This window comes from Pseudopodoces humilis, chromosome 4 (assembly GCF_049639895.1).
Source record: "Pseudopodoces humilis isolate 2021_Gansu_Grassland_sample_001 chromosome 4, ASM4963989v1, whole genome shotgun sequence".
In the NCBI taxonomy this organism is placed as follows: domain Eukaryota; kingdom Metazoa; phylum Chordata; class Aves; order Passeriformes; family Paridae; genus Pseudopodoces; species Pseudopodoces humilis.
This window is the reverse complement of record NC_142203.1, coordinates 20,757,715-20,784,730: the sequence shown is the minus strand read 5'-3', so window position 1 is coordinate 20,784,730 and position 27,016 is coordinate 20,757,715. Positions and strand designations below refer to the sequence as shown.

The 27,016-nt window shown below is 38.6% G+C and overlaps 1 protein-coding gene across 6 annotated transcripts in view; it reads right to left on the bottom strand.

Annotated features, from left to right (window-relative positions):
* Window positions 1-27,016, bottom strand: part of TNFAIP8 (TNF alpha induced protein 8) — a 57,165-nt gene that overhangs the window by 8,172 nt on the left and 21,977 nt on the right. Inside the window, exon 1 of one of the 6 annotated variants that reach the window (XM_088054655.1) lies at window positions 24,091-24,109. The exons of 4 other annotated variants lie outside the window; for them this stretch is intronic. In XM_088054655.1, the coding sequence (XP_087910781.1) occupies window position 24,091 (1 nt within the window). In that variant the 5' untranslated portion in view covers window positions 24,092-24,109. Of the gene's footprint in view, window positions 1-11,750; window positions 12,094-24,090; window positions 24,110-27,016 lie in introns of those variants that run through there. One more of the 6 variants, XM_005528142.3, reaches the window with a different exon arrangement.

The following is a 27,016-nucleotide window of genomic DNA, read 5'->3' as shown; positions in this document are numbered from 1 at the left end:
TTTTCGGAAAAAAAATCTGGCTAATGAAGCAATTTTGAAAATACAGAATATGTCTGATCTGCATACTCATACTGAACGTGAGCATATATTCATCTGCAGAAACATGGGAGAAATAAAAGGCAGCAAACACTATTTAGAATGCATCTTTTCACTCAATAAAGTGCTCAGTAAGTCATTGCCAATATGTTTGCAAAACACATGTGATATTGTTATATGCCTCTGGATTTTGCTATTTAAATCTAACATTAATATATTAAAATGCCTGAAATTTTACAAACCTCAAAAGATGATCCACATTCTAGCTGCAAAACCAAACCATTAAAAAACCCAGAAAACAAAATACATTTTTGGTCAAGAGGTGAGAAGAATTGCCAAAAAATGTACCTGAAGGTTAAGGCAAGGAATGATGCTATTTCCAATAAGAATGTTGCAGAGTTTTGAAGTCCCATGGGAACAGTCAGTGACAACAAGTTATTCTGGTTTTACATGTTTGTGCTTCCCACAGCCAGCCTGTGCATCACATGATACATATACTGTAGTTGATTTAGAAATTTTAAAAAGCCTCCTAAAAGCCATTTCCCCCAAAACCTCTGCAGGTGTTTTAATTAACAGCGTAGCTTTAAAAAGAAGAAGAAGAAAAAAAATCAGATTAACTCCTGTTGACTGCTCTCAGAGTATTTCAGAATACACTGGATATTAAACTGAGGAAATGACAGTCACACAGAGCAGTGTGATGAACTTAATCTGGTATTTCAGTCCTCTGCCACCATTTGTTATCCTTGTTGGAATGTAACAACTGGCGCAGTGCTGTTAAATACGCAGCCTGTGTACTTCAGCTGTTGGCCTTTTCAGGGCTGTATCTCGTTCCTCTGTACCTACCAGGTGTTCTTGCAAAGTGAACTTTGTAATACTGACAAATCTTCTCACATGAAATAAAGTGCATCTTATGTCATTCCTTCCACTCAATCAAACACAATACAGGTACTCCGTATTTTGTCCAGCATTAGAAACACATACCAAATTGCAGCAAGGAAACCGTGCCAAACTCCCTAAGCCAAGTGGCACCCAAAATCTGAAATTTAAAGAAGCGGTACCTAGTCGCTCTTAAAACCATCCTGGAAAAAAATAATGTTTTCTCACAAAAAAATAGACCCCAAAACACTTAGCTGTAGGCACAGGAACTACATACATATAAAAAAAAAAAAAAGTTCCTGGCCTGAACACAGAAGGAAAACCTCAGAGGCCAGCAGCCATGGAGAACTTGGAATCCATTGGAGAAAAATAAATTTGACACAGGGGCCAAGGGTAGAATTTTAGATTAAGATATATGTTGCAAAAATGCAATTGAATGGAAGGTCCAGACGAGATGTCAGTCTGGCAAAAGAGGGACACGGCACCCAATCTCAAGGCAAATGGCCATCAAAATGCAAAAGGCATGTATTTGAAACACATGTAAAGAAAGTCAAAACAGAGGCTTCAGAGAGTTCAAATGATACAGAAGTTTGTGAGGGATCTCACAATGTCTTTGAAACTAGTTAACAATGTTTTTCCTGTATTTCTAGTTCTGGTTCTCTGCTCCTCTCCTCATCAATCTGTAGCTACACTGTCTGTTTCTTACAGAGAGGATGGGAGTCCCTCAGCATCTGTCTTTCATTTTAATGTTTAAAGTAGGCTGGATTGCTACCACTCATTTTGTGTGTGTGTGTAAAAAATACATATATATACACATATATATTTATATATACATATACATACAAACACACACATATATATATATATATCAAACCACAGCTACAGGCCAGATACATAAAATCTAGTAGTGATTCTCCTGGCTTTCAGTTCTTGGGTGTCTGGTTGGTATATTGACTTACAATATCAACATTGAAATGTAGATTATAAGACACAAACGAACATTCCATCTAAGGATTTTACTTATCAGATATCAGCTGTTCTTTAGGCCTAATACGCTAGTGGCACCCTTCATCTCTTTTTCAGTTTTTAATTTTTGACTACCATTTTTCCCGTGTTGTAACACAAAAGATAAATTTATGACATTCCATGCATGGCTGTACAGAGAATATGTGCTTTGTCTATCTTCCATACCAGTCACTCACGGTAGCATGATTATGGAAGACTACACTTGGTGGCTGAAACAGTCATTTCCCTGCACACCTAACATGTTTACTTTCCTCTTCCACAAGGAGCAAAATAAATCAGGCCCTGAGTTTTAAGTTTTATCCCATTATTTAGAAGCTACAGCCTATTTCCTCTGTATCCATACTAGAACTACCATGACCTTTATCCAAACATCCAGTCATGAAACAGGAGGTTGAGTCTTTTCTCTTCTTCTTCATTTCTCTACTCCCTTGCTGTCAGATCAAAACAGGCTCTGGAAGACCCAAGCACACAGTTTATCTTTCATAGGTTTTGCTTTGACTCCTCTTTGTTTCCACTAGTGCCACCCAAACCTATCTTTAAAATATTTGACTTAATAACACCAAAATTCTCAAACATAAATTAAGACTGTCAAAACACCAGTCCACCTCCCCATTTATCTTAAAAGTTTGGTTTTGCTTTCACTAATGTCATTAAGTTCTATTGGAATATAAAACATAAAAGAAAAATTAGGCCTTCAGTATTGTTAGCAACTTAATCTTCTGTAAAATTGAATCTTTGGTTAAACATTATGTCTGACACTGTCATTCTCTTTTACATCAGGATACAGAACTTCGTTATCTAGCAAAGCAGTAGTAATCCTATTTATTTTTAAAGGTCACAAGTGTATTTACTGACTAAAAACTGGACAGCCTCCAGAGGTTCCTTCCCAGCCTCTTCTGTGATTTGTAAAACCTGCAGCTACTTTGTCATTCTCTTCTTGGGGCAAAGCATATGAGACTTGACTGCACTGTTTTTTACAGCTGTTGACTGCTGCAGAATTTGACCATTTAACTTCTTTACTTTGCACTGGCCTCAAATGACATTTTCAACTAAGCGATGGACAGCAATGATCAGCTATGAAAGGACATACAATAGCAAGAAAGGCTGTTGTACCTTGAGATTTCCAAGTTTATTACCCATAGTAAGAAGGAAGGAATGCAAATTTGAACCCAGAGAAGGAAAGCCCTCAAGTGGCGATTAGAAACTCCATCAATCTATATTTCAAATATTTGCACTGAAATTAAAATAGCAATACTTTCTCTTTTCCTCACCATACTGCTGTCCTCTCTTCCCCAGCTGCATGGCATCAAGTAACAGGCCACAACAAAGGGATCAATATTTAACTGCAAGTTACTGATTTTGATACCAACTGCTTGTTGTAAAGAAAGGTGAGTTTAAAAGTACATCCAAGATGCAATTTCTTGCACCAAAGAATTTAAATCTCCAATTTCCAGCATTGAGGACAAGGCTGTGAGCTTGATGAGGACATCTTACCACAAGACACCAGAGTCAAACTATATTCCTACCCCTTCCTGAAGTATTCACCATTTCTGTTTGCAGATGCTCAAATTTATGATCCATTGTTTCAAGTACCTAAAGTCAAGTCTACATCACTATTTCTCAATGAATGTTTTTAAAATGAATGGTTTTAAGTGAACAGAAACATCCATTCATTTTCTTATTTGCAAGTAGTAAAAAACAGCCCTTGGAATCAGCTGAAATATTTGCCAGTGTCATCTGGTCACTTCTGTTAATATTGAACCAAAATTTTATTCTTTCTATGAACAAATTATCTATGTAGAATAGTTTTGCAAAGGGGACACTGCAAAAGCAAGACCATTCCTCATGAAAGCTTCAGGTTTTAAAACAATGGAGTTTCTGAATTTTTCAAAATTTTCTCCACTCCTCTTTGAAGTTAATTAAGTGGATGCTTGTCTGTGGATGCACTAAGTCAGTTCTTTATTAATTCCTGTATGAATGTAAATATTTTGGGATAGAGACTTGAGGGTATCACATTCTTAGAGATCCATTGAAATTACAGGGCAGTTAGCAATACCTTAGAGAAACTTGCAATTACTGGCCTTTTTAGATACATAAAATCATTTGTATAGAATTCTCTACGCTGCTTCTGTTGTAACAGTTCCGTAGGGAAGATCTTGAATCCCAAATTCCCCAGACTGAATCCAAAAGCCACCCAGAGACGTGAGCTCTCAACTTCTCACTGCCTGCCAGTCAGGCACTAGAAATGAACCACACACCAGAACTGGTACAGGGAATTAACTGATGAAACTGAGTCAAATCAAAGCCCAGCCCAGGCAGGGAATCTTAGGGATAAGAACAAAATTTGTGAGAAAACATCCCGAAGTTATGAATGTAGAATTAATATCTCAAAGAACAGGTCTCTCAGTTTGTCTCCTTCTCCTTCAAAGTAAGACTGACTCCAAATAACAACAGGTTTAAGGTTTGTGCTTTTGCTGATACAATGGTTAATCAAGTTTTTGGCTGTTGCATTTCATTGCTAATCCCACTGTGTATCCTGTCCTGCAGTCATAACAGAAGTGCGTCCACAGAACAGGAAGTGTACACCTACCATTAAAAAACACAAGCAACTCATCAAATACAATTATGCAAACCAAGAAAACATGAACATCTGTAACTTTCAGATTTTCCACCATAAAAAACACCTTGTTGTCAATATGCATAAGTCTATTGTTCATATTAGGCTACTCATTAATGCAGAACAGCCAGTTTAAGCACTCAAATTTCTCATAAACTCATAAACAGCAATTACTACTAATAACTACCACTGCTGGATACTGCTGCATCTATGAAGCATCTAACCAATATGCAAACATGAAAAAAGAATCTTTAAATTTCACACACACATAAAAAATATCTAAAGCCATTATGAAATAGATTAAATTATTTTAGTCTACTTCTATTGAGTATGGAAAAATGAACACCAGAAATTGTTTCACAAAATAGTATAAGAATCTTTCATACCTCTTTATGAAATGCTGTCCCCTTATTACATTTTGCAATCAAATTGCAGACAAAATAATTCCAATAGTTTGAAGTAACACCTACAGTATAGTTTTCATTTGCTTTATTCATTATTAGAGGGACACTAAATGACTGAGTGGAGAGGGGATGCATTTCACTTCTCAAAAATCAACATTTAAGAACCCTTCTGAAATTTAATGGAAGATTTGACCAAATGATAAATTGATACTGATAAAAGAAATTATGTGTCTTTTTGGATAAAAACTGCAAATTACAATTAGTGTTTCAGCATTACATTTTCCTTAAGCTACTCCTGGCTAATGTATAACAAAACACTTAGAAGCAATTCATTTAGCCTGTTACTACTCTTGGAAGTTGTACTGGTTAGGAACACAGCTTTACCAAATGTATCTGCAAGGCCCTTTTCTTACCCAGATACTTTTGATTCTGCAGAGATTCGCTGACTTTTGCTCCTAGTCTCTAACCTCTGTCTCATTTGTGGCAGTCCATTTTTTGCGAAGTTCCCGAGGAAAAGAACCCAAAGGTGTAAGTACTATAACACAGCAAATGCTGTATTATAAACTGACAAATAAATGAAAGGAAGACTGGGAAACTAAGTCTCTAGTACAACAAGCAATTTTGGAAGATGAAAAAGTACTTGAAACCAAAGTACTTTCTTCCCTTATGTGGAATACTGTGAACAGTATCAGGCTCCCCAGTATCTCCCCAAAAAAGGAGCTGACAAGCAGGAGCTGACCTGAAGCAGACCCTACAGGCTGTAACCAGCATGGTTAAGGAGGTGGAGCACCTGATGCCAAAGATCTGTTGAGTGCTAGGTTTGATCAAAATAAAAGTGGCCCTTACCAATGTGTGTAATTTGTTACTGAATAGTTACAGAGTAGACAGAGCCAGGCTCTTTCTGAGGATGCACAGCAAAAGAGAAGAGGGCAAGAGTCACAAGCAGCATCAAGGGGAAGTCTCATTTGCAATGACCACCTTCCTAGCAAGTGTGGCCAAATACTGAAGTACTAGAGAAGTGGTTGCTAGAGAAGTGGTGGTACCACCACTCTCAAAGACACTATAAGTTCAACTGGAAAAAGTACAAGCAAATCATCTAACTTTGAATTTGGATCCAACTTTAAAGCTGGCTCTGCCTTCAGTGGATGGTTGTGTCCAGTGAGCTCTAGAAATTCCCTAGAGCCTCAGTTAATCTATAATTCTATCAACTAGATAGCTCAAGGGACTGTATCCTGTTTGAAACTAAGCACGTGAACCTTGCAATTCCTTTTGGATTAAAAGCTTTGATTGCGTAAGTATAATTATATTAATGGAATTTTCTCAAAGCAATCTAGCATTCAATCCTACAATCACAGCTAAATGATTAACCTGTTAAGTTTCAGTGATTCTCTGAAGTAATCTGTCAGCTACAGCCCATGTTTATCCCATGGCTTGTGCTCAAATTACCACCTAGCTTCCTCATCTGATCCGGCTGCACAGATTAATAAATACATGAGGTACAAAGTGTCCTGCAGAAAACAACTACTCCATATGGACTTCCAAATGTATTATACAACAAAAACCACGAGTTCAACTAATTAAATTCTAAGCCTGTAGGAAAAGCAATCAGAGTGGCCATCTGATCCACTCACAAACAGGTTATCTAAAAGATGACCCTGATGTGGCCAGGAAAATAAAAACAACCATTCTTTCAGTTTTGAAGGGGAGAGGTGCAGAGCTTCTTACAGAGTCTCATGGCTTAACAGCCTGCAGTCAGTGCTCTTACTGATAGATTCAAGGGCCCACATCTCAATGAAACCGCAGCAGCTGTGCTACAAATAATGGCAGTTTTTGTCCTCAGAGCCCTTTATTTCCTGCATCTTGCTTCATTAAAAGCATTGTTGCCCAAGCTACACACACACACAAAAAAAAAAAATCTAGCAGTTCCAACTTGCCTGTGTACTGTACTCTTACTCTCCCAAAATTTCCCATTGCTTCTTCTTCTAAAAATTAAGGGGTTTTCTTCTTGGTTTTCCTTTTCCCCTGCTATATGTACCTCTGGCAATGCTTTCCTCATGCATATGTGATATGGTTTTACAGCGCCTGGTTAGTAACAATTCTTTCTAAACTCTCACAAATTTATTTTTTTTTCCTTCTTTCCTGTACTAGAGGGATGCTTTTTTCCTATCACCCTGTCCTATTAATAAATCTAATTAACTATAGAAGGGATTGCACAAACTGCCAGTAATGTCAAGCATTACTATGATTTACAAAGCTGTGTACGTGATATGTATAGCCAGCAATCTTTTCATTCTCTTCATAAGCAGTAAGAAAGTTATCTGTGAGATAAAAATGTTCTCAAATTGAGTATTCAGTATCTCTGATACATCCACTGGGGCCAGATGTTTCTTCCTGCTTCTGAACTGAATTGTCCAGACTACTACAACAAAAGGCCCCCTTTTCACTGGGCCTAATGCTTTATGAAGATTATTGTTTTGACAAGGGAGGGTAAGCAAAGAGCAGGTGAAACAAAGGAAGGTCACATTTTTTTAGTCTTTGGGGTGAGAACAGAAGGTGAGTCAAATCTGTGGGGTTAAGCACTAATTCTGTGCTCTACTGCTACAGCTTGGATTTCTCCATTCACTGGCATAAAACAAAAAAAGGTTCTAACAAATGCTGGTTTTGAAGTAAGTGGGATGGAGAATGATACATTACCAAGTCCCATCAATGTTGTAGATGAAGTAACTGGACTGTAGGAGCACAAGAGCAGTCGATTTGTTGTCTAATTGAATACAATTCTAGCTTGGAAAACTCTCATACATGAGAGGTGATTGCAAAATGTCAAAGCAAAGACAGGACTACTTACAGGAGGGAGTACTAACTTCTTGAAACAGTGACTGCGCTGTGATTTTATAACCCTTGTGTTGCTCTGAGTTCTAAAAGGAACAAAACAGGTGAGCTCATTCTTCAGTAATCTCATTTGGATTAAAAAAATGCTAATCATGTCTAAAAAAATCTCCAAGCACTTGTAGGAATGCAGTGATCTCTCTCTCTCTCCCGAAATGTGGTATTCAAAACTAAGTATGAAAAAGGTGCAATGCAGGCTCTCACTTGTGTCTGAGCTTGCAACACAATATCCATTGTTTTACAGGCTATGTATTACATTCACTCTGATATCTGTTATTATTTTACTTTACCTTTGAGATATCAAGACTTCTCCCCTGTTATTTTCTACATATACTGCATAAAACCTGTAGAATGAAGATGAAGTTCTCCAGAACTTTACATAAATTACTGTTTCCCTCTATTGAAGAACTACATTCACATCACAATAATTTTGATTGGTATTGCCATGTATTTTAAAAGGTGCACTCATGATACATAATTTTAACATGACAGCATTAATAACATTCCCTTCAGATCTCAAAAAGGAATTCAGTCAAATCAAAGCCTGAAACCATTTGGTACCTTCCATGGTAGGTGACATGCCACCAATCAACACCAGAATGAAATTATGCCATGCAGTTAAATGCTATAGTCTTCTTACGGACTTTAACGCACAATTTGTTTCATCTGGGGCAAAAGCAATGAAAACAAGAAAATGTCACAGGGTTATTTATACCACGACAGTTGCTGGAATCTGTAAATGCAATGCAGATTGATGCCATACAGACACATGCACATATTTACCACAGCATTGTGGGATACAGACGAACACAAAGATTGTTCTGAAGTTACTGAGCAGCGTGGTGGGAGCCAAAAAAACCTGTTTCATGTTACCATTCTAATATGGACCACGAAGACATCAAAGGCAGAAGCTGAAAACCCCACATACACTGCTGCATACCCTATATCCAGCGATTAGTATAATATATAACAGGGTAATGCCTGTCTTCTAGCAATGTCTTTTTATTCTCTGTTCATGTTAAAAAAATTAGATTTTACTTGAGGTCAAATGCTCTGCCTTTATTTGATTAAGTACGAAAAGAAAATCTTTAAGAGTTTGCCATTCAAAATTAACCTTGATTTTGGATTTCATTGCAACAGTGGCTATAGCTCATTTTTACAGTAGTAAAGCCTAAAATCTTGGATCTTGTCATGTGGATTTTTAAAAATAATCCACACTAAATATACTTTTTATAGACATCCCAATGTTCTGCAATTACTGCAATTCCCTTGTAGAAAATAGCTGAAAGTGAAGTACTGCTCACTTCAGCATCAGATCATTGGCAGAACATACACAATGTTCAATGTTATTACTGCACCATCAACTCTCCTTTTCACTGAGGCTGATTTTCCAATACATGGTCTGGGAGTCACATCTGGAATCTACAAGTGAACTTCAGAGCTCCTCACAGACCCCTGTACTAGCTCCTGGCCACTTGGGCATCTCTGGAGTAAGGAAAACAAAAATCTGCCTGTGCTTACAAACATCATTAAACCAACATTCTTCATGGAGCCTTCTCCTCCTTTCACTTTTTAGCTTGTAGCAGATTAGCCACTATACTATACCCTTCATCACTATCTTTGGCCTTGAAATGTACAGAATCTGATAAAACACATTCTATAACTGTCTAGCTATACCCTCTACTCCTTCCATAATCTGTCACAAGCCTTTACCTCCTAATTCCCTTGGTAGACCATATAGTTTGTGGGTAAATCAGAATTTCTCTTTTAGAGTGACATTTAGTCTTGCACATGAATGGAAAATCAATCACCTCCCATTTGGTAAACCCCTTAAAAATTATATATCCTCAATGTCAAAAATCTGAGCCACACATTTTGTTTGAATTTGTGAAGCATCCATTTTCTTTATGCAAAAAGCAGTTTCTTCATGAAACAGCTTGTTAGTTGAAAGACTGGCTATTTTCTGCTACATACACTGGATCACTACAAATACACAGGACTGCATTTTTCAGTATTTTATGCATCCATAAATGTTCAATCAGACTAGGCAAACTAGTGTAACAGCTGCAATTCTACACGCTTACCTGTTAATCCCAGTCTTTATTCACATACACACTTGTCTCATGCATTTTCTAAGTTGTTCCTTTAAAGATCTGAATATATAATCAGGGACACATTTACAGACTGACTGAAAAACCTTCTCAGTGACATCTGTACGTCATCTTCCCACAATGGTTACTGTTTCATTTTCCATTGTAACACATTAAGAACAAAGAACAGTAAAACCCAAATATTCCCCAAGTTAAAAATAACTAATCAAAAAGCTAGCCTTGTTTTTTTATCTGTCTCAGACACCTGCTTCAAATGCTTTTTTTTTCAGCATGTCCTGGCATTTCAAATTGTTATGAAGAAATGCACAAAACAGCAATCCTATTTGATTTTAAGAATCAGTCATCTAAGAAGGCAAGACATTTCTTCAAACAATAAAATCTACATTTCAAATAGAGCCAGCTTAGTAAAACTGTCTGGAGCTTCCTGTATGAAACCAAAGGATCTCAAAGGATCTTCCCTGCTATAGCATGCAAGCAGATCTCTCCTGCTGTAAAACTGAGGGATAATGTTCACATATTCTCTTCTTCAAACTTTCTAAAGAGAAATAATTTTTACAGCTCTTCTTTTCAATAAATCTGTCCTAAAAAATCTTCTTTGGGAAAAAAGAAAAAAAAAAAGAAAAAAAAAAAAAGAAAAAGAAAAGAAAAAGAAAAGAAAAAGAAAAAAAAAAAAGCAAAGCTGCCTTTTGGTTCAGATGTTCATTTGACAAGAAGAAAAATATAAGGATTATTCTCATCAAAACAGAGGCTATTGTGCTCTATTACTTACCAGATTTTACTAGCATTATTAACATTGATTTTGATTCAGTGCAAGCACACTTTTTTGGAAATCAACAAAATCCTTTTCTAAGCAAGAAGACAGATGTCCCTGGTAATGTTTTATTCAAGTGAAGGAAATTGTACAGACTGTGAGGGGAAAACCACCTTAAACATTCTGAAAAGTTCTTGTTTTCACCAGACACAAAATGCTTAGGTCGGCTTGCTGCTTGCTTCTCTGTTGAGTTTTTTAAAGTTGTTTTGCTCAGCCATACTGTATCTCTGTAGGTATGAGTCTCCCTAAGGACTATATGTAAGCATGAAACATCAATTCTATTCTAAAAAATCCAGCACACAACCCCACCACTGCCCTGTTTCCTCATCTATATAAATGTTCTTTTGTATATAGGCACTTTCAGGAAATTGGCCTCCTCCTCCTCCCCCGCTTGCTCCCCACTGTCCGAACCCCTCTCACAACCCCCTCCCGATCAACGCTAGGGAATAATTGCATTTTTGTTGGAGCACTTCCAGCCCCTCCACACGTCCCACTCCAGGAGCAGCAGCACGCTGTAGCTTTGGCACATTCCTCTGTTTTAACACACACACACACGCACACTTATGAGCACTCATCTGCAGGGAAGTGGCATCAACCTTATTCCCAAAATAATGACCTTTCACTTCTCCCCCATGCAACTTCCTCTTTTGCTGAAAAATACAGGGCTTCCAAATGAAAGAAATAATCCTCTTTCGACATTTGGCTATCAGTGTTTTGAAACACTGTTTCTTCAACTTATCTGTACCCCGGGTGTGAGTAAATTACCCTTGCCGAGACAGACAGATATCCCTGGGTGCCAACACTTCGCTCACTTCACATCCTGCAAAATCGGCAGGACCTCGAACAGTTTTGCAAAGGCCTTTTCCCCTCCCCTTTGAAAGGCCTTTTCCTCCCCGAAAGCTAAAGAGAAGAGAAAGTCTCGTCCATGCTCAGAAAAGCAGCGTGCGTATTTCCCCTCCTGCGAAAATAGTTAAAATCCGTACCTTCCTTGGGGTCATCGGCTTCCGAGCTCATGGTGTCAGGCAAGGCTCTAGGGACCGGACTAACGCTGACTGCGCGCTGAGATGCAGCCGCAAAGTCAACTTCTCTCCCTCTCCCTTTCTCTCTCTCTCTCTCTCAGAGGGAAGGGGAAAAAAAAATAGGAGAGAGAGAGAGAGAGAGAGAGAGAGCGAGCTGGGGTTTTGAGGGGAAAAGTCTATGAATTCAGCAAATCACAACTCGAACACACAATACTCGAAAAGGATCCCGCCCCTTTCTCAGCTACAGGCAGCGACTGTCTGAGAAAACAGCACCTTCAGAGGAACCCCGATTTTACTCGCCAGCTGTTGCCGTTTATAAAACTTACTCTCCCCAGTCTGTAGGAAGGGTGGAGTTTTCACTTGTTGCAGCTTGCCAACGTGGTATGAGGAAGCAAGCAGGGGAGGCCAAAAAAGCCCTGAGTGCAGAGCAGTGTCTGATTGCGGTGACTGACAAACACACTGGGTTCCCTTAACTCGCAGGAAAATCTATTTTAAATAGTTTTATTTTTAAGCCTAAATTGTACATTTCAACACTGTTTGCTATCTGGAATTACTTCTGTAGCCTCCGTAATTACACTGACTAATACTGGATGACTTAATACGTGCTTAAAGATGAGAAGTAGCAGCCCTCTTTCAGGTAAAGGCGAATTAATTTTCTTTCACTCAGGCTCAGCGCATGGTGCCATCTACCCTGAGATCAGCAATTCACCTTACATTCTAGGAAAAACTAACTGGTTTCTATGTGCTCCGGTTGCCCCACACACATCCCAGAAACGAGATATTTTTAACTTCTACACGATACAGCTTTACAGCAAGAGAACAGGGGGCTTCTGCAGCCACCTCACAGCTTGCAGTGCGTCACACATGCCATCAGTGCAAAATCGGGGGGAATTACTTGGAAGCCTATTCCCAATTAGCACAGCCTCCAGGAAAATCATTGTCCTAGGGGAACCGTCTTCCCCCTACTTACTCATTTAATGTATTTTTAGCACGGTGAACAGGACAAAACCTCGCTGGAAACACGACAGCTCTGACAAAAGGAGAGGTGTGGTCTCTCAAGTGAAGGTCTGATGGCACTGCCAGCTCCAACACGCAATCGATTTCCCACCTACCTCCATGTCTCACAGGGTTAAGCGTGTGGGCCTGAAGGGCTGGCAGGGTCTCCCGGAGGTAACACCATTAACAGCTATTAACAGTTAGCAAATGTCTTACTGGAGTCAGCTCCAGAAGTGAGCGCATTTCACGGCGAAGTCAGAAGGAGCCAAAGCTCCCAGCTAACCGCTCTGCACTGGGGCACAGAGGAAAAGAAAATAAACTCCTCAGATTGTAACATTCCCTCGTTCTCGTTAACGCTTAAACGCTCACAAAGCTGGGAAGACCAGAAGTAGGTAGGATGGTCTTGTAAATGACAGAGTATGAATTCTTTACCTACAGCAAAGCTTCTCTGCGGACTGGGGCAAACAATACCTCAGAATGCATGCACTTGAATCCTATTTGCCGTTATTTTATGATAAGGACTGTCCTCGGCCATGTACTCCTCCCACACCTAGGAAAGACAGATTTCGTTTTATTTAAAGGCTTTTGGTGACACTGCCAATTTCTTGTTTTGCAATACACATAATTCCATGGGTTCCTTAAAGATGTTCCTTAAGAAGCTAGCTGTCTTCTACAGGCCTTATCATCCCCTGCGGTGTACAACACTGCGTCCTTGTAAACACAGAGAATGAAATTGAGTATTACCCTAATTACAACACTGGAGTAGCTAAAGAAGCCACACTTTCAAGGTTAAAAAAAAAAAAAAAAAAAAAAAAGTAAAATTAAATTAATTTACTAGTTTGTGGTAATTAGGAGATTAAAACCACTCAAAAAGCTTCACACAGAATAGACAAGGAACAGGAAGAAACATAAGGTTAGTCCAGAAGAATTGCAATAGCCTCTGGGGTCCTGCAATCAAAGGAGGTGTTGTAGAGAGATAGGAATATAAACCAGCATCAAGATCTCTGCATGATCAGATTCGCATATTAGATGGATGCCTTTTGTTATTTTAGATGACAGACAGACACAGAGAGATAATAAGACTTGTGATTAAATGTCAGCAAGTTCTACAAATTAGGATTTCTCAAATCTCTCAGAAACTTTATACATCACTGGATAGATAAAATCCAGTGATTTTATTTTGGTTCTTCCCCACAGAATCAAAATCACACTTCATCATGCAGTCCTGTTACTCCTGCATACAGGGTCTCAATTCAGACTCAATAAATGGTTTTTTCTTTCATTTTGGTTGTTAGGCTTCTTAAAAATACATGCACTGGCTGAAAAGACTCCAACCTGGCTAAAGACTGGTTAGATACGTAATTTTCTGCTCTCTGGTTAAGCAGGGACTTGTATTGGTATACAATAATGGTAAATCCTCACCTTTTCCAGATTCTGCATCCAATCAACTTTAATTATTTTACTTAGAAAAACAGCAAAAGTAACGGAATGAGGCAGGTTAAAATTAAATAGTCTGTGAAAAACACTGGAGCCTAGGTAACATATGACACTACATCTACAGGGAAGTGACATTTATCAAAGCATCTAGATTGATCCCATGGTGAGTAAAAAGCCTGGAAACCCCAAAAAATCCCTCTTTAATTGTAAACTGTGCGTGTGATTTGGAATAGGAATGACAAAAAAAAGAATTACAAAAATTCTAAAAACATAATTAGTAGGTGCAGCTAAATTTCATAGGACAGATTCTCTTATAGAAGAATATCTTCCTCCAATGAAGGCCTAAAACTCACCACACATTTGGACAGACACTGTTGTGGAGGGAAGGCCAGAATTCCCAGAGGAAAATGAAACTGTGTGCAACACAAAAAAATTAAAATAAAAAATGGGATGACATATTTCAGTGGCTAAAAGCCTAAAAGCTTCAAAGCTGGGTAAGACAAGAGGAGAATGGTGCTTTCCACCCTTCTCTGCTGAAACAGAAAAACTTCTGGTTTTACTTTGCAAAAAAATTTAGCAAGTTTTGGTTTGGCTTGGCTTTTAACTCATCATCTGTAAATTGTCCTGACTTCTGCTAAACCCTAAGGGAGAGTTACCACAGCAAGAGCCAGGCCCTGGCTTACTACAGTAGCACATGGGGAATTTGAAGGGATGGGTCAGCACATCCCCTGTTCAGGTCAAAACCCTGCTTATGTTCTGTGTCACAATCAATGCTGAGACAGCTCTCTTTACACAAGGGTTATTTCATTAGATACAGAAGCTGAAAATCCTATTATGTATTTTGTAACTGTAAAAGATAAATAGTAAGCATCTTCATAGCAAAAAAATAAAAAAAGAAATAAAAATGGTGCTAAAATTGCTGCCAAGAAGACTCTGAAATGTCAAAAAAGATTATAATGTTTTGTTTCATAAAAAAGAGGAAGCAGCACCACTACCAGAAAAGTATCAGGAAGAAGCTTTCAAAAGGAGGCAGCTGCCATGGAAGCAAGACTATATCTTCTACTGCAAGAAAAACCCTGTTCAGCTCTAGAACAGTTCTACAGAAGGACATGGTAATGTCACACTTCAGACATTACACATCCGTGGGATTTAGGAAAAAAACCCCAAACTTCCCCATATTTTGTTAACATAATTAAAGTTGTCTGGTGAATAGCTTCTGCTCTTCTGGAATGGCACATTCAATGGATTGCAAACCTTTAAACAATAAAAAAAAAAATTAGATCTATGCCCAACTACAACTCTGACACAGATGATAGTCACCAATCCTTTTCCCTAAGTCAGTTGTGTCTTTTCCTGACTGCAACTTACTGAATTATTTGACACCATATGACAGACTCTGATAGCAGATGAGGAGATCTGTATTTCCCACCACACTCCCAAGTGTGAGGAAAAGGTATACAAGTAAACTCTGCATGTGATATGGAAACAAAATGTTGTAGGTCAGATTCTCTTACAGAAAACAAAAATAACTTCCTACAATGAAGGGCTTAAAACCCACCACACATTTGGACAGAAAATGTAGCAGAGGGCAGACCAGAGGATAAATATCCTATTCCTAGAGGATAAATACAGAGAAACCTTTTTCCATTTCTACTTTTAGCCACAGCAAGCTGTTGTACCTATTTCTGGTACTAGAAGTTTGGATTAACAGATTTTCAGCATCTGAGGCTCTTCAATGCATGTGGATTATAGATACATGAGGCAAGTTTTCACACAGGATAAGGAGAACATTGGATACTATCTTGGATCACTCACATGTATTTTTTTTATGTATTATTTTTTTATATATTTGCAAAATGTACTTGGAAATTATGTGCCACACTATAATGCATTTCACAAATTTTCAAGCATTTTGACTTTTTCTCAAACTAATGTTCTGAGAGGGAACAAGATGTAAGTTTGTTATATGTAAGTCTAAGACCTTCCAAGCAGAAAAAAGGGTAAAAAACAAGGTATCAGGTCTGGTCTGCATACATGTATCCAAACATCCTCCCCTCTCATAAAGGCAACAAGATGCTTACACAGTATCTCAGGAAAAAAAACCAAAAGCAAACCATACAAATAAGGGGTTTTTTTTTCCCTCATAGAAATAAGAGGAAAATTGTTAAATTCAAGTCTGGAAGCCACGTTGAGATATCATTAGGAAATTAACTATAGCTATTGTTTCTGCAAGTCATGCCCTAATAACTTGTAGAATTTACCTGAAAGACCATTTCACAGAAGTTACTGATTGGGTAAGCAGGCAAATACAGCACTGAGGAGTGCTCTTGACTTGCTCCTTTGCTCCTTTCCTGCATTCCTTCCAGTATCATCACAACCTTTCCCTCAGGCAGGCAGATCAATTGCACTGAGTTTCAAGATGCACAGATTTATGAAACAGGAAATATTTTCATTTTCTAGCGCTTCTCTGTTAGTTCAGACTGGTGGGTGAGCTCTCAGAGCACTGAGATCTTCCAGCACAAAAGCAGGATCTGCTGCCTCTTCCAGCATTGTCCATCTCCTAGGATGCAGAAATCCACCTGCCCAGCTCTCAGGTGCCCAAGGGTGCAGTTCGGACCTGCAGTCTGCGCCTTCTGCTGCCGGCACACAGGGGCACGAAGCTGCACGCAGACATGGTGTGTGCAGGATGGGGCATGGGGACAGCATGGAGAGACTGGCACAGTCACAGGAAAAAAAGTGATGCTTCAGCTTTCTTGTCGAAACAAAGAATTGTATTAAGTCTGCTTTATCTAAGTTGTTCTGCTTTCAGTTAATGCACTTAAACAGCTGCACGCAGACCAGGCAAACTGGGAAAACCAAGAAGTTATTTTAAAGTTATTTCCTAACCCAGAGGTAAAGCAACACCATCTGTAGCTGTGTTACTTCTACTATTGCAACAGAAAGTGCAATAGGCACTGTCCGTGAGGTGTGAGCACAGCAAAACCAAATTCCAGCTCTTACGCAATTTAATTATTTTGGAGTTGAGTAGAAAAAAATTAAATAAAAAAATCTTGATTAGCTGTGTGATTTTAATAGGACTATTTATACAGTACGTAAGTAAGAATATCAAGTACAATAGCCTCTCTGTTGCTGTAGTCAGATTTACTACTTTGTTATATTCTACCATAAACAAGACATATATCAAGATAACCTAGACAGTGCTTAGCTTATAATCAATGTCAAAAATACTGTTTTCAGCACTAGTCAGTGTTTCCATGTAACAGTGCAACTCTAACATTTCAGTAAAATATGGTGCAGAATTTTAAACCAATTTTTCAACATGCACATAACCTATCAGGTAGTTTTTATCTTAGGAAAATTCAGCCCACCTAAAGACAGAGAAACAAAATAAATAAAATGTTAGCAGGTTGAGCTATAATCCAGATCTGAAAAATACGTGTACTCCTGGGTTTGGTCTGATTGTTGCTGCTTGTTATTCCTTAACTCGTTATTTCCCCTTTGCCCAAACACATTTCAGGCCAATGCAGGAGATTTCTGCACTTGCTAAAACACTCACAATACCCCCACCTGTTGGGGAAATCCTTGCATGATACTCCAGTGTGTGTTTCTACCATTTGGTTAATAAATTATAGAAGTTAAAAATGATAAATTACGAGATTTTAAAAACATGTCATTGTCACCTGATAATTTTACTAGAGGATCACTCAATGGCATTTGCACCATGCTTGGCATCCAGCATTTCATTCTATTGTTCTCCCCTCCCCATGCTGCTCTCCTTTCCTTTTTCTAGATCTTCCTGTTAAAACATCCGTTCTCCACCTGCTACAGGTGCACTGAGGTCTGTCCATGCTTTCATTTCCAAATGGTACAAGCAAAATATGGCAAATCAGGTGCTGAATGAACCCACACCACACTGCTGGTGTGGCCCTTCAGCGTGAGCAAACCTAGGGCTTCACCACAGGGTTAGCTGTACAGAAGTGTGTCTGAAGACCTCCTTTTGACAATGAACAGGCTGAATGAGCAGCGGTATGTGACGGCAAAGGAATGCACAACAAGCCTATCAAGTGAGGAATAGGAAAAAGCAGACAGATCTTGGGCTCCATATGGATGCAGTTGAACTTCCCTAACACACAGTCCTCACCCCAGCTCCTGAAAGAAAATTGATGGAGAGAGGGCAGGGAGACACCTGCACAAAAGGGCTCCATAAAGTTGCACCTGCTTTATATTGAACATAACTTTGCTACAACATTTGAAAGTCCCATCTCTGCAATATCCATGACCACATTCATAAATATTCAGAGCTAATAGCAGAAGAAGACATTGTGATAGTAACCACCTTGCAAACTGTCAAGACAGCGTGCAGTGTGCATCTTCCAAACCACTGTCCTTGTCACAAACATGTTGCTATTTTAAGTTTCCAAATAGTGACAACAGCTGTTTTTAAGCTATTGTGGACTCCACTTAAAAGCTCATGTGGTGGAGCTTTTCCTTCACTTAGCCTAAAAATGAATCTTTCTTCATAAGTTTTAGCTGCATCTCCTGTTAATAATTGAATTATCAGCCACAGCACCATCTCAGCACAGGCCTGGGATGGTGGCTCAGACTGATCCTTACCTTTCAACTTCACAGTGATCATTACTTGTTACAGAACAACACATTGCCAGGGTACAAGAATGCTCTCAGCTCAGAAAGGGTTTCACTAGTATATTGTTTATCTTTCAAAATCTCTCTTAAAATTCACACAAAAAGCAACACTGTGACTTCTGAGATGTGAATTCTGATGTAATTCTGATTTCTTGTCTATACATACCATGTTGCCAAACCCCACTAAATAATAAGAGGTCTTGTAGACATAGATATCATGCCCTGAGAGTAGCTAACCTATCCAGAAGTTAGCAGTTAGTGAAGACAAGTTTTCAGTGCATAAGCAAGCATAAAACAATTCCTGAAGAGCAAACATATCAAATAATATTCAATGGCTTGGTTGTTATGGTCATGGCTTAGCCCCAGCTGGCAACTGATCCCCACAGAGCTGCTCACTCACTCCTGCCCAGGGCTAGGGGACAGAACTGGAAGGCCAAAAGTGAGAAAACTCGTGGGTTGAGATACAGCTTAATAGGCAAAGCAAAAGCTGCACACACAAGCAAAGCAGAACAAGGGATTCATTCACCACTTCCCATGGGCAGGGAGGTGTTCAGCCATCTCCAAGACAGCTGGGCTCCATCACAGGTACCAGTGACTTGGCAAGACAAATGTTATCACTCTGAATGTCCCTCTCTCCCTTCTTCTTCCCCCAGCTTTATATGCTGAGCATGACACCATATGGTCTGGAGTCTCTCCATGGTCAGTTTGGGTCAGCTGTCGTGGCTGTGTCACCTCCCAACTTCAGCCCCAAACCACTTGTTGGTGGGATGGGGTGAGGAGCAGAAAAGGCCTTGGCTTTGTGCAAGTATTAAGGAAAACACCCCTGTATTTACACTGTTTCCAGCAGAAATCCAACACACTGCCCCATACCCGGTACTGTGAAGAAGATGAACTCTGCCACAGCCAAACCCAGCACAGCTATCCAGAAAGAGGAGATAACAGCTGCTGGTAGTTTGGGAATTTCATACAGGTTGTGGAGGAAGTTAAAGAGACAGTGTGAGGGCCTTGCACCAAATCATGCCACATGTACAGACACTGGCTTATAGCACTGATTCTTCAAACAGCAAACACTTCACTGACTATTTTCACTTTTTCTCCTGTAACAGGACCACTCACAGATTGCTCCTGCCAATAGTGCTATGCCAAGCAGAGAGCAGCAATGGAGAGAATGAGACTGTGACCTGCATGAACAGAGGCAGGAAAATGCAATTCTCTGGTCTGGTGAAGAGTACAGCAGATCAGAACTAGTTTTGTAGTTTTGTCACACAGGAAAATAAGCTTCCCAGCAGTAGTTTATGGTATAATTCTTATGAGATAGTTATGTTACTATATGAAGTTGTAGCCTTCGCAAAAATAAAAGTAAGGCCTAAGAAACTGAGGGGTAGACCACCAAAAACATGAATTTGAAAAAAATCCCTGCACCAAAAATAGAAGTGATACTTTAATGTCACAGTTTCCCCAGACAAGGAGAGGGAGTCAATGTGCTACACAGAACCTGACAGCACCACCACAGGCTGTTAGAAGAGATACTATACCATATATATTGCTCTCAGCAATAAATAAAAGGTATTGCCGGATGCTTGTGCATCTAAACTCAGCGCTAAAACAATTTTAATTAAAAAGGGATATTAAAAAAAGATAGCCTAGTATCACATAGCCAAAACTTAAAAAGAGCTTGGAAACCAAATGCCTGAGCTAGTGTTAAATACAGTACATTTTAAGCAGTGCTACTGGAGTGTGTCACAACTAAAGGCTTTTGGTTTTGGGCTTTTTTTAAGGTACGGCAGTGATACTGGCCAAACAGGAAACTGAGTATTATCTTAAAAAAAAGGCAAGTTTCTGTTCATATAAAAGTGGTGTAGATGTGGGAAAACACATGTGTCTCAGTTTGTGAGGGCTGTGTTCCAGTCCCAAGCACACAATCCAAGTGTTTTGCTAATGTGTAACAAACTATGCCCTTTCCCTCCAAGACGTCAAAGACATTAATTATGCAAACAATCAAAACACCACTTGCATATCATATTGAGATCTTATTAAAAAAAACCTTAAAAAAACCTGTGTGAATAATCTCCTTTAAATACAAATTTAATTAAGAGCTTAAGAGATATTTAAATTAATATTAAACCGAAGCAGGGTTTGCTCTTTAAAACCTGAATTTAGCTACAGTTTACATTCACAAGCCAGATGTACCTAATTATAGGGTATTCCTTCAAATAACAATATTGATTTCTACTTGTTCCAAATTGTCTTTAAATCATTTTATTATTTGCATAAACTTAGATTGAAGCCACAAAGCATCTAGAAGAACACTTGCAAAAGCTGGCGCTTTTTTTGTTGTCGTTGTTTGGGTTTTTTTGTTTTTAAATATTAACTATGTTGAAAAAGTGCTGGGAATTCAATACCCAAAGAAACTCAGGAACTCATCATTTATGGAAGTCTTAGAGAGATGATTTTCAGCACTTGCCCTCTCTGGTTTATGGTAACATTTTCATAACTAAATCACACTTGACAAAATAGGACTTGAGACTGGTCCAAGTGCAAATATCTACCAGAGCAGAACCGCCTTCCTCTTCCTCATGTCCATTCACCATGCCAGCATAGGCATGTGGTGCCCATTTATAGGACATATATAGCTAACCTTTAATTAGTTGTTTTTTGGGTTCTTGTTTTTTTTTTTTGTCTGGGAGAATTTAAACCACAACTATTTATTTTTTTTTTTTAAATATATAATAAATTAATTGCAGCTAAAAGTAAGTATTTGTCTCAAAAAGAAAGTCCTAGATGATCTCTAATCTAGTTAGAGAAAGTGAAAATTCATACTTTACTAATTTTTCTCTCTATTAAGTAAGGATACACTAGTGAGCAATGTTCACACAAATTGTACGTGTAAATTCTGGTTAGCATTTCCACATTGCATTAAAAATTCAATATTTGACTTGCTTGCTCTCAAACAAACCAAACAAAGAAAACATATCAGAATTTTTCTGGACTCCACATGAGTTTATTTCAGAGAAGTATGAGAGAAGTATGTCTAACTTCTCAACAATTTTATCCACTTTACAGGAAACTCATACTTCAGCCCTTAGAATGCTTTAGCAACAATAACAACACAGTTTGCACTCTGGGGCTCAGCCAGACTGAATACCACTTCACGGGGTTATTGCAAGACTTTCAGGAACTATTTCAAGTATTCAGTTTCCAAAAAAAAAACCACATAAGTCTTGGATAACAAGATCTGAACAAGACTTAGTCTTGTTGCTCAATATCTTATTTACAGAAAGCTGAATTATGGCACATACTTGAGATGATTTACCTGTTCAGGTGGTGGCCTGTCAGGGCTGTGCTTCTGCAATTCTTCCTAAAAGCTTAGGACTTTAAAGTGTGTTTCCAAAATCTGAGACTCAGTATGGACAACAGCTACTATCTTTGTCCCACAGAAAATAAATGGGACAGAGAGAAAGGATAAAGACTGCCACTGCCTCTGCATACAAGGAATTGGATCAGCACTTGGATCAGAAATCCCACGTAACAAACTTCTGAGAGTTGCACTGAGGTCAAGTGTCTTAGAAGAGATCCACCTGCTCCCCTCCGTGCATCCCACATCCATCTCCCCCGGACATGTCAGCAACTGATGTAGGTCATGGAGCACTTGCTAGTGGTTCTGGCAGATGCCACGAGGTGGCAACAGCACCCTGAGTGAAAAAGAGCAGGTCTTCTTGAAAGAGTTTTGCTCATCTAGGGAACAGAGCAGGAAAGCGCTGGTTAAAATGTCAAGCAAGAGGCTTCCCATACAGCCCTGCAACAGCATTTTATACTGCAACACACAGAAAGACTGCAAGTGTGTTTTGTACATGCTGGTACGGCAAATCTGGAGAACCAAATGTTTCTGAAGCAGCGGACACCACCTGAAATCAGTTGGCAAAAATACCAGGTAGCAGTACAAAATTCCCATATTTTTTTCCCAATCCAAATACCAGATAGGTTTGGAAAAAAATACATCTAGAGGACAGCTACGTTACGATGACAATACAGCATATGATGTGGTGGTAACAGTTTGGCTCCATTAATTTGAAACCACACTAAAATTTCAAGTATCACTTCAAAGTATGGACTCAACTGTGCTACTCATGAGGCTCAGCCCTTGCTCCCAGCTTCTGCCTGCAATGACTTACTTCAGACTGTCTCTGCCCTCTGTGTGTTTCCCTTCCCTATCCTGCCATTGCCTTTCCAGAAATGGGGTAATTTAACCTTCTTTTTCCCTTGGAGAGGATGTGCTGAGTTACCTGTAACTCAACTTCCCAGCTGCAAATTCAAGGCCAGAATTTCCTCTTATAGGACATACAGGATTGTTTTGCATGCAGAGGTGGTGGATCATTGAGGAGGACAGTGTAAAATTAAAATGCTCATCATAAACCACGAATACCATACATTAAGATTGCATATGCAACCTCAACTAGTTCTGAAAAACATCCCCAAGTATTAGGCTTTTCTTCATCTTACTTCCACAAAAAGACAGTGTCTCATTAATTTTGTGAGAATTCAAATATCCAAAAGACATTTTTCTTTTGAAAATTGAGAGCAACTCAGATGGTGGCAAAAGGATGGTATACCAAAAATTAGGTAATAGTTGTTTCTGTGTCCGCCATAAAACTGCATTTATCTGGAGCATCTCCCTTCAATATATTTTCCTTTGCAGCTAATTGATAGTAACAGAGACACGATCAGAAAAATTAGGATATTCTAGTTTAATCAGTGTTGGGTAGAGACAATTGCCTACCACATTTTTAGATGTGTAGGAAAATAAAAAATGCTAAATCTATATTTTCTACTTCCTGGCTGCTTAGAGCACTTAATCCTAAATGAATGACAAATGCATTTACATTCCCTATGAAAAAGGATGAAGCAGGAACTGCCACTACTTAAAACATCCCCTTTACTCAAAACAATGCTATCTAAGCAAGTAAGATTTTCCCCAAAATCTTGATCAGTATTTTAAACCAATGTAGTTATCAAGTTCTTCATCTCTGTAAGTGAAATTGAAAAGCAAATCTCCATTAACAAATCTTCATTACCAAATACCAGACATGATACAGTTGTCTTAAATGAAACTAAGAGAACAGTAAGGAACACATCAACTGAAAGCACTAAAATAGCATCTATTTAGCACCAAGCTCATATGCTCACTTGGCTGTATAGCAACTGGACTTTTATAACCAAACACTCTTACTTGAGCTCAGTGCAGTTGGCTGTGTGTAGAGAACAGTAGCAAGTCCAGTCGATGAACAGAAAAGCAGAGCTGAAATGTGGCATTATGAGGCCAGGCTACAAATATATTTGACTCAAAGCTAATGCAATGCCTTCCCAAAACAGATAATTTCAACATCTACATAACATGGCTTATTTTTAACATCAGGAAAAAGCCAGCAGGAATTTACCTGACAGTAAACAGTGAGCATGTTTGGGAAACATAATACCAAGGCCATCATGCTTCCCCATTTCCTGAGAGTTTGCTTTCATAATCCTTTGTGGTTTTTACTCCACAGTTTATACTGTAAATGCAGACTGACCTTCAAGTTTGTGACCAGTTCTTGACAGCTCTTCAATAATCACTGTACAAATAATCTAATTTATTTTCAAAATTTCTATGGAATTTAAAGACGGCAGACTCCATATATAGATACCTGGAAATCTAGAAGTAAGTATATCAGTCTATCAAACAGCATGGATCAGGGGTTAAGAAGTGAAAACTTCTCTGCAAAAATCACAGGGATGACAAAATAAAAACAAAAGCAGTTTTGGTCCTAATGACTGCAAGGAACAAAAAATCCAATTTGTCATAGTGGATATCTGATCTTTATTCCAGTATTTATCAGAAATAGGTGAAATACAAACAATTAGTAGTGAATGAATGGGCAAATACTGGGAAAATTGACTACTACACTAAAATATGCAAGTATTTAAGACAAAGAAATCTGTCTAAATACAAAAAGTCAAGAAAAAGAATGTTATTTCTTTAAAAAAAGTTACTACTCAAAACTGGTACTTTGTGATGACTGATGCTTTGTATTAGATTTGTGAACTTGACACATTTTTTTTTTTAATTTCTCTAGTTTTTAAGAAGCATGCAAGTATGCTCATCATGAAATGTTGCATTTTAAAGTCCTAAGATGTAACAAATGTCAGCATATACACATGCCTGAGGTGGTCCATGGCTGCATGGTCGACAAAGGCTCTGCAAAATCTGACTCTGGGCAACACAGATTTTGCAGAGCCTTTGTCAACCATGCAGCCATGGAGCACCTTAGGGATATGTACTGTCCATTCCTTCCAGACCCTTTGAAATGTGGTATCTGTGAACATTTATCCTTTGAAGAGTGTTGCACATTAGTGCCAACTCCTTCTCTTAAATGCAGCCATAAAATTCTTCACGGGACGAGATGTACACAGGGCCAATGTGCACAACAACAACCAGAAACCACCCAGTTAATCATGTTTGTGCAACAAAGATCTGAAAGAAAGTAACGTATTTAATGACCACAGAGATTTATGCTCATTTTATCTGATCTCCAACTCAAGTCTACTTATGTCTTTTTACCAATTGGTTTCTAAATGAAATCAAAACTGAACAGGGTTAGAAATGCTTGACACTGGCTGAGACTGGAAGTAAGAATTATATTTTTTTATCACCATGAAGCTATTTCTAATGTACTTATATATGAGTGATATAAATCTCACAGATTATATCCACTCCTAATTCATGTATTAAGAATATTCATTCACAGAAAGGTCTTGCTTCAGAAGTCCAGGATATTAATTTTTTGGGTGACACAGGTACTACCTTTCCATGTGAAGGACATCTCTTTCCAGACAGGAACCAGGACTTCATGCATGTCAACTTCTACTGATGACCAGGAAGTCCTTACCCAGCCTACTGGTGGTTGGGAATCTCATGTAATCTGGTCAGCTCTTTTTGAGGGTGCTGACATCTGATCCAGGGCTGTGTGCTGAAATCCCTTGGTCAGTAAGACAGCAGTTTTTTTCCTCCCCAAATTTTTTTTTGTGGCAAAACCCTCACGCATAAAGCTACAGATTTTTCATTTGACCTACTACGGTTTCATAGAGTAAAAACACTGTAACTACAAATGTCTGCTCTAAAATTGGCAGTACAGGTAAGTTAATTATTCACAGGTAGTTTATACTAAAACTCACACTAGATATAAATGTTATTGACTAAACAAGAACAATGAAACTGTATCTTCTGCATCTCAGCAGAACTACCAACCCCAACAAATAAACAGTGTCTGCTTCTGCACTGAACCAGAGAGAAGCTAGTGATCAAAGTGTCTGATACACTTCTAGGAAAGGAAAAAGGGTTAGCAACATTATCAAAGATAAAGTCCAGGTAGTGACAAAAACCATTAACAGTTAACATCTGTGAAGGTACCCATAAGACTCTTGTTTAACTGTATTTGTGATACCCGATATTCTCTTAAAATGAAATATGTATTTCTGTGTTTATTTACATTTTAGTGATTACAAAGTCTTTGGGGACCAGTTTCGTTACAAAAATTAAGTAATTTAATTTTAGACCAAAAGCTTGAGTATATTCACCACCCCATCACAAGCCTGTGCTATCATTCTGGTCTGACTAAACCTTGATTTACTGTAAAATAAGACAGCAGCATTAAAAAACTGCCTACTGGTTGGCTGTTCAGAAATAAACACAGAATTCAGAAATGCACACTTCATCCACAAAACAAAGTGCTTTCAAATGTCATTCTGCTGTACTCCTAAAGGTTTTTGTTATCAGTAACCAATATCTTTAAGAGATGCTGTCTACTCACATTATGACTAAGCATGACTGGAACTGCTGGGGCAGACGTGTTCACGTCTCCTCCCTCCAGAAGGACACAAATAACTGGATCGTGCTGCTGTACTCTTAGTCTCTTTACAATCTTTAAATACCAAAAGCAGTTGACAGCACTTGAGGCAGAACGACAGAGGACAGTGAATGCAGATATGGAACACATCTGGAATTATCTGTAGTTATCAATAAACAACCCTCACATCTCCTTCGAGTGAGTGCTCATTCATGCTCACACTCTTCCTCTGCTTCAGAGGAAACAGGTCTGCAGCCTTGAAAGACTCCTTCA